The sequence below is a fragment of the Apostichopus japonicus genome, chromosome 1 (assembly GCF_037975245.1).
Source record: "Apostichopus japonicus isolate 1M-3 chromosome 1, ASM3797524v1, whole genome shotgun sequence".
Lineage (NCBI taxonomy): Eukaryota > Metazoa > Echinodermata > Holothuroidea > Aspidochirotida > Stichopodidae > Apostichopus > Apostichopus japonicus.
In genome coordinates this window covers 17,279,614-17,295,551 of record NC_092561.1, presented here as the reverse complement: position 1 = coordinate 17,295,551, position 15,938 = coordinate 17,279,614, and the positions used below count along the sequence as shown (strand labels likewise).

At 36.6% G+C, this 15,938-nt stretch overlaps 1 protein-coding gene across 1 annotated transcript; it reads right to left on the bottom strand.

The window, feature by feature from the left end:
• Positions 1 to 385: 385 nt before the first annotated feature.
• Positions 386 to 13,882, bottom strand: LOC139969396 (uncharacterized). The gene is made up of 11 exons (XM_071974326.1): positions 13,766 to 13,882; positions 10,043 to 10,342; positions 8,437 to 8,670; positions 7,978 to 8,103; positions 6,892 to 7,056; positions 6,364 to 6,498; positions 5,731 to 5,853; positions 4,438 to 4,622; positions 3,766 to 3,931; positions 3,052 to 3,302; positions 386 to 2,118 (listed from the first exon to the last, which is right to left on the bottom strand). The coding sequence occupies exons 1-11, from the start codon at positions 13,815 to 13,817 to the stop codon at positions 1,951 to 1,953; spliced, it is 1,905 nt and encodes a 634-aa protein (XP_071830427.1). The 5' UTR covers positions 13,818 to 13,882; the 3' UTR covers positions 386 to 1,950.
• Positions 13,883 to 15,938: the final 2,056 nt, after the last annotated feature.

The following is a 15,938-nucleotide window of genomic DNA, read 5'->3' as shown; positions in this document are numbered from 1 at the left end:
TCGACTGAACAGTTATTTACTAGGTATGCATGCTATTGAACCTAAAGCGGGGAATTGGATGCGACAAAGGATGCGATCAGTCTTGCTAACACAAACAATTACCTAACTTCAGCTAGTTTTTTTTTTACACAAACGACTTGTACCTATATACCATGTCGTTGTGCCTCAAACTCTGACCAGCGCCCACAGCGAGCCCAAATAGACTCCTGCACGCGTGCCCCAGCTTCTTGCCTCCCTACGAAGGGTCAAAGTTCGTTCGTACTCTCTATCGTAAAGTAAACATAGTTACTGTGTTCTTAGGTAAGACTTGTCGGTATGACTTCGTAAGTATCGATCCTATCGTATCAATTAGGAAACTAAATAAACAACACAAACTCAGTTCAGAAGCCGTACATTTATTTGTCTTATTTATTCGATCAGTAAAATTGATTCAATAGTTACGAGAATCAAGAGGCTATTGACAAACGGAGATCCCAACTTCTTTGATAAGAGCAGAAAGTTTTACATCTCACACGTGGGAGGCGAAGGAATAACACAATACGTCCAGCCAATCTTAACGCTCCTGACATGCGGTTACAAGTAAATGTATAAAATGAACATTTACACATTGCATAATCACATTGGTCACAGACTAATGATCATACATCCGATGCGTGATACAAGCATGGTGATTGAATGGGGCTGAGTTGTTTCCATTTTCATATGGTACAGGATGGTCGAAAATGGGTGTGAGAGTGGTGGGGTAAGGATCAGCATACGTTCAGTTCCTACCATATCAGGGATCAATATTATGTGGATCGCTACCTAGCATCAAAAGGTTCTTAAAATGTATTGACATTCGCCATTTTTTTAAATATTTTATTGTCACGATCGGCCATTTTTACGTGGGGTTATCTAGCATTACGTCATATGAGCATAGGAACTATGATACTTCTCTAATATGAAACGGTTGAAATTAGACAAAAGACAAACACGATGTACCTATAAGCACTTCAAATTATTATAATAATAAATGATAATAATATAATTAGCAGCTATTTTTACGACGCATAAGCGACAAGAAATTTCATATGGATTACAACTTATACGTCGAGGGGGGGGGGGGGAAGCTTCCAATTCAACATTATAACTGAAATTTGGAATCTATTCAATTTAGAAAAGTCATTTCAGATGGGGAAACCATAGATTGCTCTTGGATGAGAAGACCCACCCTTTATCTAGTCGACCACAGCACCGGGTTAATATAAGGTTTAATGCTGTGGTATAAATACCGCACCACAGTAAGTACGGTAGTGTATATAATTACAGTATCTATAGTTCTGATTTGAGTTGCACTTTGCAGTACGGAGGTTAAGTCACAACACTGCGTTGCTCTCAGACAATACTGTGTGTTACAGTTGTTAAAGTGAGTTACTCACTATATTGTACAGTATATAACCTTTAATACAGTTATAAACAGAGAAAATGAGCTGTGAGACATAGGACGCAACATCCATAGTTCCACTTTCTTGTAATAACCATATCGAAGTATAAGGTCATGGACTAGGCCTATACCTATTAACGACGTTTCCCCTTAATCACAACTTTTATATTTAAAAATCTATCTTTTGGATTCATGGCATATAGTTTTATTAATAGTGTCTGGTACAGATCTCTATTTGATACAGAAATGCTGAAGGCATAGTTACTAAAACTTAAAAGTGAGGTTCCACAGTTGCGCGGTATTTGTAAAGAATTTACTCGTTTTTAAAAAAATCGAGGATTTTCCATTGGTAGTCGACACTTGTCACACAGACAAAAAGCTTGGCGCTTCCACTACTTCAGTCCAACGCCATATTGTATGTGAGGTCAATCTATGGATGTATATGTTAACATTACTGTTTATTGAGAAAAAGAAATAAGATTCGTCACGTTTTTAGAATGGACTCCTTGATGACAAACGCTCACTAATTACATAAATTCAAACGTAGCCCGAAAACCGGGATTTTGGACAGAATAATCTGACACGAAGTGCACATACATCAGGTTACCCGTTGACGTCACGTTCGATGGAATGACTTCGTCACCACAGAAAGGTCCTGCAAGTATTGGATCTTGGACAGAATTACCTTCGTAAATCTGTCAAGTTGAGGAAAAAATAAGGAAATAAACAGCTTCAGAATGTGTGAAGAAGAAAAAAACCGAACTTGAAGGGAAAATCAGATTTCTCATTCTCTGGTTTCTATACACAAATCAATGGAAATGGATGTTTACTATTTTGTGAGTTACCAACGACAGTGACGAAATTCAATTGACTCGTTTTTGAATTATGAAAATTATTTATTGATGACTCAATCATGTTTCAAACTCAGAAGATGACATTAGTCTGCATTTCTACGTTGTCATCTCGTTTAGTTATCATAATTGGAAAAAATGATGCTGGTGACCTTAAAGTTTGTTAGCTATATAGGTATGGTAAGTGTCAGAAACGAAGTCTTTAACGCATTTTCTTCATTTGTTCAACTATTTCACCAACCCCAAGGGGGAGTAATATGCATTACGTACATACTTATATTTTATTGTTCTTTTATTAGTAAATCATGTGTTTCGATTCCTCTCGATTTTTTTATGGCAGTGTGATAAGTGTTACATACAGGTTAATTTCTCAAAAGCTGGTATTGAAAATCAACCAAGTGTGATATTTGCTGTTTTCAATGTCTATAACAAATTAAATTGACTTATGTGCCTACTGTAATCCCTTAAACCGGACTGACTCTGAGTTATAGGTGGCTACGGGACTGAAGTGATACCAACGTCCATAACAATCACTGTGGTAATTGAACTATTGCCATCCCTTAAACTTGACCGACTCTGAGTTATAAGTGGCTAAGGGACTGACGTCATACCAACGTCCCTAACACTCACTTAGGTTAATGTTGAAATGAGATGTAAAGTTTGATTACAGTTTCCATATTTCTCTAGGGACAAATAACCTTTGACAACATTTGAATCTCATTAATTCGAGAGTCGCGAATCAGCTTGAAATCTAACCAATTGGAATTAATGACTTACCGTAACAGTATCGTACGGACAATCGGTACCACCCCCCTCAAGTTCAAATGCCAGGAATGTTAGTGTAATGGTGCTTCCCTGTGGTGCTTGGATGGTATTGCCACAATCAGCATTAGAAGAATAATTACTGGGCCAGTTTGGTGAAGTTACTTGATCATTAGCAGGATCGGTGTAAAAGTTATCACAATAGTAAAGAGACGGTATCGTCTGGGTATTCGGTCCAAGGCTAGTTGGAGGAGGTGGCGTAGCAACTGTTGAAAATATAATAATAATATATTTATATTTATATATATATATATATATATATATATATATATACATAGTTTAATTTTAATTATTATTAACTATAGAGGATAAGGAAAATGGATTTGTTACAAAATAATGAAAAAGACAAGTTTCGAGAGAGTAAATATGTTTTCATTTCTCTAGTAAGAAATTCAAACCTGTGACCTAAGGGAAAGAAAAATAAACCTCTGTTCCCTTCCAAAACAGAAGATATCTCGTTCTGTATGAGTTTTCCAGTCAGTTTATGTTTATATCATTACCCCATTATATTTATTAACAAAGTAAAATGTTTTCAATCTATTATTACCCCCCCCCTCTCGCCACGACCTTCCCAAACCCACCCTCTCCCTCCCGTCACCATAGCTTTCCTATAAGCGAGAAATATAGCTTCCAAAATCAGTTCAATTTTTCTTTCCTCTCTCGATTTACCTATGTTTGTAGCTGTTATTGCCGCCAAAAATCCTGTATGAGTAACAGTCTCATCTGTCGTAAATTCCATGTACACGTCACGTCCGGTCGTGAAAACAGGATTAGGAAGGATGGGTCCACATAGTTCAGCAATTTCTGGAGCCATGTTGTCTGTACCATCAAAAATCTGCAATAAGTTATCAATTAGGTAATTACTATTTAAGGTAGTTATTAATTAGGTTAGTGTGCATTATATCTATTTGGTGCTTTGTTATCCTTTTCAATTTCAATTTTTTTATTCACTCTCACAAGATTACTTTTTGGCAGAATTGTAGTATCGATGTCATATTACATAATAAATATTTCAGTGCTAGTGCTGTCTCTATAAATGTTCAGATTTGCCAAGATATTCCGCTTGAAATATAAGGGCTACTATACATGTAGAATGAACATTTTGTCTTTAAAGCTAGAATTCATTGATGATGATGGCTTCTTTAAGAAAGCCAAACGTTCAAAATCTAATATGAGATGTTAAGTGTTATAAGAGAAATTGTTTTTTCGGCCTCAAAAGTGGTCAACGACAACAACAAAAAACAATTTGTTTAGATATGATACCCCCCCCCCATCCCCTCTTGCTGACATGTTTCAGGGTTAATTATTGTAAGCAATCAATCTCCATGGCAACAAACTTACCACAAGTTTATCATAAGAACAGGGGGATTCCAAGTCGAAAGCCAGGAATGTAACATTGACAAAATACCCAGCCGGTACGGAGAATTGATACGAACAATTTTCAAAATTGCCATACTCTGCCGGGTAGTTAGGTGTATTGATCAAGTTCTCTTCCAGATTGCAGGTTCCCTGACAGGAGCAAGTACCTGGTTAACATGTCAAGCGGAATAACATTAGAGCGGAGTAACATTAAAGGGTGTGAAGACTCGCGCAAAAAGAAACGTCTAATGCCGGTAATCTGACCTAGAACATATGTGTCGCATCATATCGTATTGAAGTTGATTATATGCACCCCTTCTCTAGGCTTGTACCTGGTATAACATAATCAGGCATGACAAGAGGAGTCACAGAACGCTTACGGGACACGGGATCCAAACGTAGGCGGTGTGTCCTTAAGCAGCATTTTGTGTTTTTTCGCCGTTTTCCACTTTTTTGACAAGTTTATCGAGTTTTTTACATATATCAATCACGAAACAGCAAACTCAGATATTAGCCAAGTTTTCCCTGTCAAAAGCGTGAATTGGCAAGTAATTGAGGACATTTGCAAATAATGAGAAAAGTGTCCACCGATAAATTACACATTTAATAATAATCGCATACAGTTCACCCAACCAACTTGTTTGAATTCAACCACTCAGAGATGCAGGTTAAATTATGAGCCGTTGCTAAAAATAGATTCAAAACGTCGAGATGGTAACTTGGTACAACCAGCGAGCTGGACTCTATTAGCTCCCTGGTACAACTGCCATAGACAATCTACACAATCAAGCATGGTGTCGTATTACGTACTGGCTAATGACGTTCGTAGCTTTTAAATATTCATATTATGGGCGAGGTTTATTTGGATCCCAACGGAAAATATTTTCGAGTTGAAATGTGTAAATTTTTCGACTTTTATGCCACCATTTGAAGTAAGATTTGAATAGATAAGCTAGTTATGTATGTCGTTATGGTATCGTGGAATCAGTGAGGTTGAGAAAAAACATGCATAGAAAAGGACGCAAAATGCTGTTTTAAATCGAGCACGATGTTTGGAAACTCTGCATCTTCTGCATCTTCCGCGATGGGTACCCAACGACCCACCAGTTTCGATCCAATAAGCCAGCAGGTAAATCCGCACATGGGTCGGAGTGATGTTGTCTCGGTACCTGATGAAACTAATAATTTCTCATTTCCATGTATGTCCCGTTAATGTATGAGGTCGACTGACCTGGTTCTCGACCTCCTGTGGATACTTGCTCAGCAAATACTTACCAATTAATTCACAGTTAAAACCGATGAAACCAACAGGACAGTTGCAATTATATCCTTCAAATCCAAAGTTTGTTTCACATGTCCCGCCGTTCAAACATGGTTCATGTCTGCAACTGATTCTCTCTGAAAAATTATGAAAGGGTTTAAACATGAGAACATTACTTTATCAACATCAATTCACCACTATAGAGCGATGTGTTGGAAGAGGTAATAAAGATTGGCTAGCAATGTAGGTGTTAACCCAGTGCATTTATTACATGGTTTAACATTTGTATCGGTAAAGAGAAGTATTCGAATAGAAAGTATATAAAATGGTGGTAGAATAAGTCTTATGAATTTGTTTAAGGAAACCCAACGAATAGTTGAATTGAGATATCAGTCATGCATTTAGAACGTTCCTTCTGACATGCGTAGTTCTTATTCATGAACATGAATTCTTTGAGGTTACGCTTCTGCAGTAGGTCTTGAAGGAAAGCACATTAACCACGTAACTGAAGGAAGAACCCACATACTCACGCCACACACATACACATTAAATCCCACAATTTAGATAATTACACTATATGCTTGTTTCACATTTTGATTTCTAAAGACACGAGTAGAAAGCACGAGTGTAATATTGTAACTTCTTACCGTTACAATTTTCGCCAGTCCATCCTTCTTCGCATATTGCCGGGGAGCAGGTGCCCATTTTATTGTCGCATGTAGATCCTTCGGAACAGTGGCACGTCTGAAGACAGTCTGCTCCAAATGTACCTGGCTCACATTCTGTCATCAAAAATGTAAATTCATGTATCTATGTCTTTTTAAGCAATGGATAATAAACAAAGCAGAAAGATTTAAGGAGAGAGTAACCTTCTTTTAACAATGATACATTTACAATCAATTCCAGGCGCTCAGATGTTGTCTTGGGTTTTAGCAAAGAATTTTCCTACATACGTCTATCCAGGCAAAAGTAAAACTTTTATGTTAATTTTTTGGAGGATTAAGCCTAAATATTCAACTTATTGAATAAAAAGGAAAAGCTTGTAATAAGTAGATTCTTCTAAAATATGGTTTTATTTGATTTGTGGTAATAACTGTTCGATGTCAATCGTAAATTATATTGAAACTTCCGGAGAAAATATGTTTGTACACGATTTGAGTGCTGGAATTTATTACCCTCTGTGCACCCTAAGCCGTGAAATCCAGGATAGCAAGAGCATCCGTATGGATCAGGGAGACAAAATAATTCGCCACCACAGCTTCCTTCAAATCCTTCTTCAGAGAGAGGCTGATCCGAGCAGCTAAACTGGCAGTCTTCTCCAAAGCAATCTGGTCCACGAACTTATAATGTAATGACAAATCAGGAAATATATTTTTGTTTTATCCTTAATCAGGTTAAATGGGCATCGTATTCAAATGTATCTAAGGATTACCACTTCCAGTCCTGGCCAGATTATACATTGACAAGGGTACTTTATCTCAATTTCCTTTCTTTATACAGATGACACGTTGATATGGCGCACTCTAGTGACACGAGAGCCCCTGTTTGAGTTGTGCACACTTGGTTGGGTGAGTATGACAAGTTACCAATGACCAGGGATTAAATGTTTTTCAAGTCTTGTGAGAAAGCATGAACTTTATACAATCCTATAAACCTTGAAACTCTAACTTTTAACTTAAAGTTTTGGCTATCTACATTCTAAATATATTTGATGTAAAACATATAACATTGCAAAATGGATCATTGGATTATTAGCCCTACGGTCTGCTGGTCAGAGTCGTCTGGAGGTGCCGATCACCAAGACAAGCTGCCAGCTGAACTCAGAACTGTTTCTAGTCTTACAACATTCAAGTCGAAGCTGAAAACCTACCTATTTAGACAGTATTACTGTAATATATAAACTGTGTATTCAATTATATTTCATATGCAGTACTCCAACAAACCCAAACGTGCATGCTTTTTATTCCTCATACTCATTTATATTGTATTTTATTCTGCAGTTTTACTACATATTTTGTGTCATTTATTTATTTTTATTCACTGTTACATAGCGTTTTAGAGCACTTTTGTGGATTTTACGTTTCATAAAATAAATTATTATTATTATTGTATGTGATTCCATGCATCGGAGACACATTCTCTCTCTGTCTACAAACGTGAGGGTTAAGAAAAATTACCTAAATACAGCAGTTACATTACGATCACGCAAATAGATTCTGTATGATAAAATGAGACAATCTTATCTCTATTTGCCAAAATACCTCCATCACACAATGCCCCTGAAAAGCCTGGTGGACAAATGCACTTTCCTTCGTCTGTACAGACACCTCCATTGTAACAGTCGCAGTAATCGTTACACTGATGTCCAACAAAGTTCAGAGGACAACCTATTGAGAGAAAGAACATTTATGTCGGGTATCGACAAAACTAATCCAGTTTTAAGCAGATGAAAATTTGTATGCCCTTTAACTACAGTTATTTTAGTTTCAGCTTATCAGTATTGTGTTCTAAGCATAAGTCGAGAAACAATACTTGAAAATGAATGAATGAAATTGTTTATATTCGACAAAATGAATAATAGTGGTGGAACTAGCTGTTCTAGATTTTGGAAGCAAATATAATTACTAATTGTAAAATACACATAATCAACAATAACCAAAATAAATACGTGAAAGTCTGGCATACACATATTGTGATAATTAGCCATTAGAATTGCTTACGTCTGACGATCAATCGGATATAAGCGTGTGGCTTGTGCAGACACGTGTAGGCCTCGTAGATTCCTTCATCATCTATAGACACATTATAGAGAGTAACGCTTGCCCTTCCTTTCCATCGAAGAACCTTTCGACCATTATGTCGCCATTTAATCTTGTTTGATCGTGAAATAACTTGAAGAGTGACTGTGTCGCCCACACTTGCTGTCTTTGTGACATATCCGTCGGGTAAAACATCTATCAGAAAGTAATGCGCGAGGAAGAAGAAGAACATTTAAATAAGTATAGTATCGATATAACTACTTTATTTCACATATTAATTGTGTAAACGCGTTCCCAAAGATGTTGAATCCATAGAACAGTATAATTCTTTAAAGAAAAGGAGGCACCATGGTAACGTACCACAATAATATGGAAAGGGTGCGTGCGTTTGAGGTGTGCGTGTGTGTTTGTGATTGAATGTGGTGAACTCATTCTTCTAAACCGTAATGCAGACATTTCAACAGACTTTAAAGTTGGTGGGCATGTGCCTCGGCATGGGATAGCGTACCTTATTGGCTAACTACGTCAGCGAGTGAAAGTTCAAAGGTCCGATGTAGATTTCAAATGGAAAAATAGCATTACACGCATACAGAAATGACAAAATTGTCCTGTACGATATCGAACTATTGGAAATTGACACTTGGTCGATTAATGTAGAGGACCAAAGATCGCTTGACCCTAATGTCACAAAGTAGCACGTACTCGTGATCGCTGGCCATGCGGTGGATTTTAATCCTGACTAGTAAGTGCATGTTTGAGAATGTATTGCGTACGTGGATGATAGTATCCTAATGTTAAAGATCACAAGTCAGAGCGGATTGCAATATTGCTGAAATCATTTTAGCTATTATGCCGACGAAAATACTGAAGGTGACACATATATCAAGGAAGTAAGGAATGTGTTAGTGAAAAGGTTGAATGATTTTTTAAAACGTATCAATTGTTAGAAAATGTCAATAGTCACTTGATCAATGACGTTGAAGGTTTGAAGTTTCAAAACAAAATATGTCGCAATCTCCATCTAAACTATAAACCTCGTATACTTCAAACACAATGTTCCATATATTGATAACATCGTAGTTAACCAAAGTATGAGATATTTTATTCCTTGTATTGACTGAATGATTATTTTGAAACATATAACAGTATCATAGCGTTGTAGAGGCCAGACAGTCAATACAATTATAAACGAAATTGCACAACGGCGGCGTTTGGTGAATTCATGTGCCAAAATGGAAAATTGTGTTCACCCAATCTTCGATAGCAACACGTTTGCTGAAATATGTAGCAAACTGAGCCTACAAATTGTTGCTATACTGTCGATAAATGCTTGTTAATGACAGTTAAAACATTCAAATGCTCATTCGTGCTTTAGAGTGTCTAATAACTAAATGTTGATATTAGTTTTGAAAGCTACTGCCATAGGCTCTCTTGATATGAATTATATTTGCGCCATAACAACGAAAGCAAACAATATGACTTTGTCATGGTCATCTATTTACCAACAAGAGTGGCGGACAAATAACATGCAGCTGGGTCTTTAGATAAACAAACTGGTTCAACTTACTACTATGTTTTCTATGGTTAATAACCAAAATCTGGGCAGAGCCGTTGGTAGATGATGTACAAGCAAACACTCCTGTCCTCGTGTCTGTATGATGTCCTGTGCCAGGTGGGATTTCCATTTTCTCGATATCATTTGCAATCATTGTCTGGTTCCCATCAGTCAACTCTTGCAGTTCGCCGTAAGGCGAGTAACGCTCAAACTTGATAGGAGGTTGGTCACGGCCGATTCCAAATAGGTGAGAGGACGCTGATGAATCTATCAGGGGATCACTACTCAGGCAGGTAAAATCCCGAGCATACACTATGAAAACAAATAACACATTAAATGCATTGAAGATTCGCCCAAAGCCGCGTGCGGCCATATGAAAAAGTTAACTTTCTGTTGCTTGCAAGTGACGTTTTGTTCGTGTCGCTACAAAATGCAGACAATAATGAAACGTGATACCTTGTTATCTTTAGCTGGACCTGAGATGACCATCGCTGTACCGTTTGTACACTGTGCTGCGGGTATTGACCGCAGCTGTATGTACTGACTGTACACTAGTGTCTAATTACCGACGGTAGGAAGCTGTGTGTGTATTTTCTGGGACCGATGGTGGTGTTTAACACCCCTGTTACACCGCATTCGAAACTAGGTCAAATTACCGGCATGAGACGTTTCTTTTTGGTTGAGTCTACACACGCTTCAAGTGAATAACTGTTGATTACAAGATCATAGGACAATGCAGATCGTCTGAGACACTGAAATACTATTGCTTACTTTCTTGCTTTCTGTCTTATATTTTATTAAAATAATAACATAAACCAGCATTATGAAGAATACTACCAAAATTATTTTATATGAAGGTCCCGATCAACGTTCTGCATTAATATGACATGTTTAGCAATTCGTTTTCCGAACATACCGATTACATGATTATATATACCCAAAGTCGTGGATGTCTAGAACATCTTTATTAAATTCTCGGTAACTAATCGTCTGTAATATAATAGCACAAATTTGCCAACCTTTGCACGTTTGGCTTATGACTTTATTTATATTATTTATTTCTATTAACAGTTATTTCATTAGATATCTAGATCCTGACTATATATTTTTTTTTACATTTTAATAGAAATTTGGACAGAAAAGTTACTGGGAAACTGCATCTGAGCGGCGTTCGATTACTTCTAGTACCAGCAACTATTTCAAATTTTCAAATGTTTAGCTGAAGGTCTACAAATCTCTACAACGGAAGCAATCTCCATAGGCCACAACACTCTTCTATTGTGTTAATCCGACTAACAGAGTAACAATGACTTTTATTTAATATGACAGAGTAAAATTTATTATATTTACAAATTTAAAATGTATAATTCTGGTTTATTGGCAAACCTACGTCAAACGTTCGACCACCCCCCCCCCCAATCGCCATTATATTGCTCAAATTTATATTGCCCAATCAGTGAGCCTGATATTGGGTTCTGTCAACAAATCACAAGTGACTCTCTATAGGAGATTAAAGTCAATAATTTACACTAAGTTCCATCAATACGTAGATTCTTGCATCGCAAGAATTTAATATTTAATTAATAAGAATAGAAGTCGAACAAAGTTTCACAAACTTACTACACACATAGAAAGGGAATTTGTGCAAAGTGCTGTTCATTGAGGTTTAAAAATTAATAGCAGTGGTGTACGAAGTTTTCAAACTCGACGGGGTTAGTGACTATTTCTCAGCAGAGTTTTAGCATCGTGCTACGGTGACCAAAATTTCTATTTTTATTCTCGATATTTCGAGCAAAATTTCGATATCTCCTTCTCCAAGTTTTGCCTTTTAATATCTGGTGTATTCATATCAAATACTTACTCGTAAAGAAAAGTGTTAATTTGATATTTTGACATTTTTTCGAGTGGTTTTGAGGCAGTTATACGGTTGTCCGCTGAAATCAAAGTGACATCCCCACTGCCCGTGTAGTCGTGTATTACTCTCTTTGTTTTTTGTTTTATTTAATTAACAGTTAACTATGATATCTTTGGCAGGCTGATGGATCTTATTCTAGGTAACTTTGGGTAATGAACAATGGATTTTATGAACTTTCTGGCAACTGATAAATACAGCATTGTAAATAGCTACCTTAATATCGTCTATTTTGTTAAGAATCCGTAATATAGGTTCGATTAAAAACTGGAAACAGGATAATACCATTACGACTCTTCTTATTTTAATATTTTTCTCTTTATGATATTTTTCTTGAACAGGTTATATGATAGTAATTCCAACATAATGGCCTATCCTGCAAAGTTGAGGCTGAAACAAATCACAAACTTTATCGGTGTTGTCTTATTGACAAAGCTCTTTGCAAGAAATCGGAAGACAAAGCTCTTTGGAAGAAATCGGAAGGTTTGTGTGTAAGATTTTTGGCTTAAATGTAGATTGGATCAAATGTGGATTTCTGGGTGAAAAGAAATGATTGTATACAATCAATATAGTTCGTACCGGTACCTTGTTGTTTACTTAAGGAAAAATCCCCGTACATCTAGTTCTGGTTATGATTCCTAATGCTTTTTTTAAATGTGAACACTGTTTTCTTAAAAGTTAACAAGTGTTGACATAGGTCAAATCATAGATTATCATGAGGTTTCTGTTCATTACTTTTGGTCAGAGCTTAGCGAAGTCATTCTATTGAAAGTGTTGTTTCACGTGTGTTGTTCTGTAGCTTTTCAGTGAAGTAGGTGAATTTTCTGTAAACGACCTGTTGTCATTCTAATATTAATTATCTATGCTGGATATTATATTAATAACTTTCCACCTATACAAGATAAAATTCAGTGCTAAAGTTACGATAGCAGGTACTATTAAAGACTTTAAAACACATCCAATGTTGCGGACAGCATTTTACATTTCATTTCACATCTTCGAGGTTAAAACCATGCAGTTAAAGGGTGTGAAGACTCGCGCAACAAGAAACGTCTAATGCCGGTAATCTGACCTTGTTTAGAATGATGTGTAACAGAAGTGTTAGACACCACCATCGATCCCAGAAAATTCACACACAGCTTGCTACCGTCGGTAATTAGACACTAGTGTACAGTCAGTACATACATCTGCGGTCAATACCCACAGCACAGTGTATAATGATACAGCGGTGGACATCTCAGGTCCAGCTAAAGATAACAAGGTATCACGTTTTATCACTGTCTGCGTTTTGTAGCGACACGAACAAAAGTTACCTTGCATGCAACAGAAAGTTAACTTTTTCAGAGGGTGGCACGCGGTTTGGGGCGAGTCTTCGATGCCTTTAAAATATGGAAATTCATCAAGAAAAGTGGCTGGGCTGCAAAGTAGTGTAGTGATCAGACATCCACTACAGCAATAACAGCAATAACAGGTTTTCTATTACGTATACAAATTGTTATATTTTACGAAAGATCTGTGCATGTACTCTTGAAAACTTGGGTATGAAAAGACTACGTTGTAAACCGTTTTTTACAAACATTAACTATAAGAAACACAAAATTTTTGTTTCGGCTGATTGTTGAATTATTTTTAGACATTAAAATTTAGTAGGTGTAAAAACGTCCATCGTTTATATATATATATATATATATATATATATATATATATATATATGTGTGTGTGTGTGTGTGTATATATATATATATATATATATATATGTATGTATACATTTAACCCCAACCAACCCTCTAAAGTTACACGATAAAACAGTTTCACAAACTCACCAAATGCAACAAGGAAGTGATGCAAAAAGAGCAACAGCCGAAACATTGTCATGATGAAACTTCTTCCTTTGCCTTTCTCGTTCAGGATATTTTTGTCGAATAACTGTTACAGTGTCGGTACATCATGTTAAAACCCTTTTTTAAACACCATATTAACACGAACAAAAGTTATTAAGCAGTTTCCAGCTGCAAGATTTGTAAATTAATATGTTTTCTGAAAAATTAGAAAGGCCTTTGAACTGTACCGCAACACGATCTGTTTCATCCATAACGACAAATTAATTTCTTAATTTATTTGCAGATGGCGGAATTTGAATTATTTGGGCAAAAGATCATATCTTTTTATTTAAAGGTGAAAGTTTGCTTAGCTGATACCAAACAAATTAAAAGAGTATAAACATTATTCGCCGAAAGGAATGGACATTGATAAAGAGGTTTCTCCAGCTAAAATTGTCAACGGAGGATATAATTAATAGGTGATTAAGGTGAGTGTAATGAACGTTAGTAAACTGTTTCTATATGTGCTGACACCTAATTTAACACGGCCACTGCCAAATGGATCCCCTATCCAAAAATAACACACGTCATTTCTTCTGCAGAAACAATATGTATGTAGTTTAGATCCTCCTGCAAGCAGGAATTCGCAAAGAAGCCTCATTTGCTTATCAAAGCCGCAAAGCTGACTGAAGTCAGTCTCTTACAATCATATTTTACGTCCATGATTATGAGTTGTCAATTGTCAACAATTAACTCTGAAACTGGACGACATACATTAATTTTAAAGTGACTCGAACCGAATATAAATATTATATTTAGCATATCTGGTTTTGTTCAATTCGTTTGTTTTCAAATGTCTTGATGTAGTTTTAATTGGCAAATGTTGTTGCAATGTGGAAGGGGGCAACAGGATGTATATGTTACTTTAAACCAATTGGTGTTAGAGAAACAAATAGAGATTGTCAAGAATGACCTCCGGCACCTGTATTGTTTTGCTTTCGTGTGTTGTGGTGGCGCTTTATTAGTACGGTTAGAAAGCGTGATTAGTGTCGTCTGCTATTAAGTTCATAGCATTAACGTTAGGACGGATTGCTTCAAAGCTATGGTTTACATGGCGTTCCCCTCGGAAACGGATTAATGAAACGAATGCAATAAATAATCACCCCCCCCCCTGCCCGCTGCGTTTATCATTACCATTTACAATATGAATCACCACCTCCAGCTTAGGCTCTACAGCATTGAGTGTTCCCCTCTAATGCTACAGTATCCTAGACATGTATTATCGAGTTCGTTAATTAGCACAGGTTATATATCATCATAAGCTACAGTTTGGTCTAAAAAATAGTGAGGGAATTAAAGTATTTGTTGCCATTTCCAGTTTTATGGTAGACCTACATAAATTGGTAGACCACTTGCATACGTTTGGTACAGCAAGTATAGTGTACAGAACCATTATTGTAATGTCGATTACCAGCTCGATTTCCGGACTTCCGGCTCAAAGGATAGCCCATGTCTGTAAATATGAGTGGCAGCTCGAGAGGTTTCTAGGGAATACTTTGACAACGAAAATATGGTGTTTGAAGCCGTATTTACGGAAAGTTGTGCATGGGTGGTGTTGTAGTAATGTAGATAAAACATTCCAAGACATGAAAACCCACCACATGATAACCTCTTTATAAGGCCCTAAATGTATGTGAGCAGAAGGGCATGACGCCACTGTGTTGCCAATGTCTTGAGTCTATGGAAGAAACTGTCAATTTTCATCGTCGTAATTATTAATTAATAATTACGACGATGAACATTAAGTAATTAATTTCTTCAAGGTTGAAGACCAATTACAGAAAGTCTTTGCTCTACCTTTTAGTGCCTTTCATTGCTAAGACGTCCGACTTCGTAAAAAGAAAATTATCCGAATTTATCTTTTAATAATGGTTCTATTAAGCTATCAGGTGTTACTCTCACCAATAAGTGGACTATCTTTTCCGATTTAACTCCAAGCTTTCCCGCCTTTAAAACCAACTGAACACCTGGAAGACTAGATATCTTACCCCTGTTAGGAAGAATCGCCTTCTTACATCGTTTGCTTTGAGTCAACTTGTTGTCAACTTCCAGGTGCTTCTCAATCAACCATATTATTGTGTTTGTAAGGTTCAGAGAAAGTCATCTGGGGTGTTAA

Excerpts from the sequence above, each read along its gene's own strand:
- LOC139969396 (XM_071974326.1), bottom strand. The coding sequence starts at position 13,817 with ATGACAATGTTTCGGCTGTTGCTCTTTTTGCATCACTTCCTTGTTGCA. Across the intron at positions 10,343-13,765 it reads TCACTTCCTTGTTGCATTTG|TGTATGCTCGGGATTTTACC; the intron begins GTGAGTTTGTGA and ends TTGTTTTCATAG. Across the intron at positions 8,671-10,042 it reads TAACCATAGAAAACATAGTA|ATGTTTTACCCGACGGATAT; the intron begins GTAAGTTGAACC and ends ACTTTCTGATAG.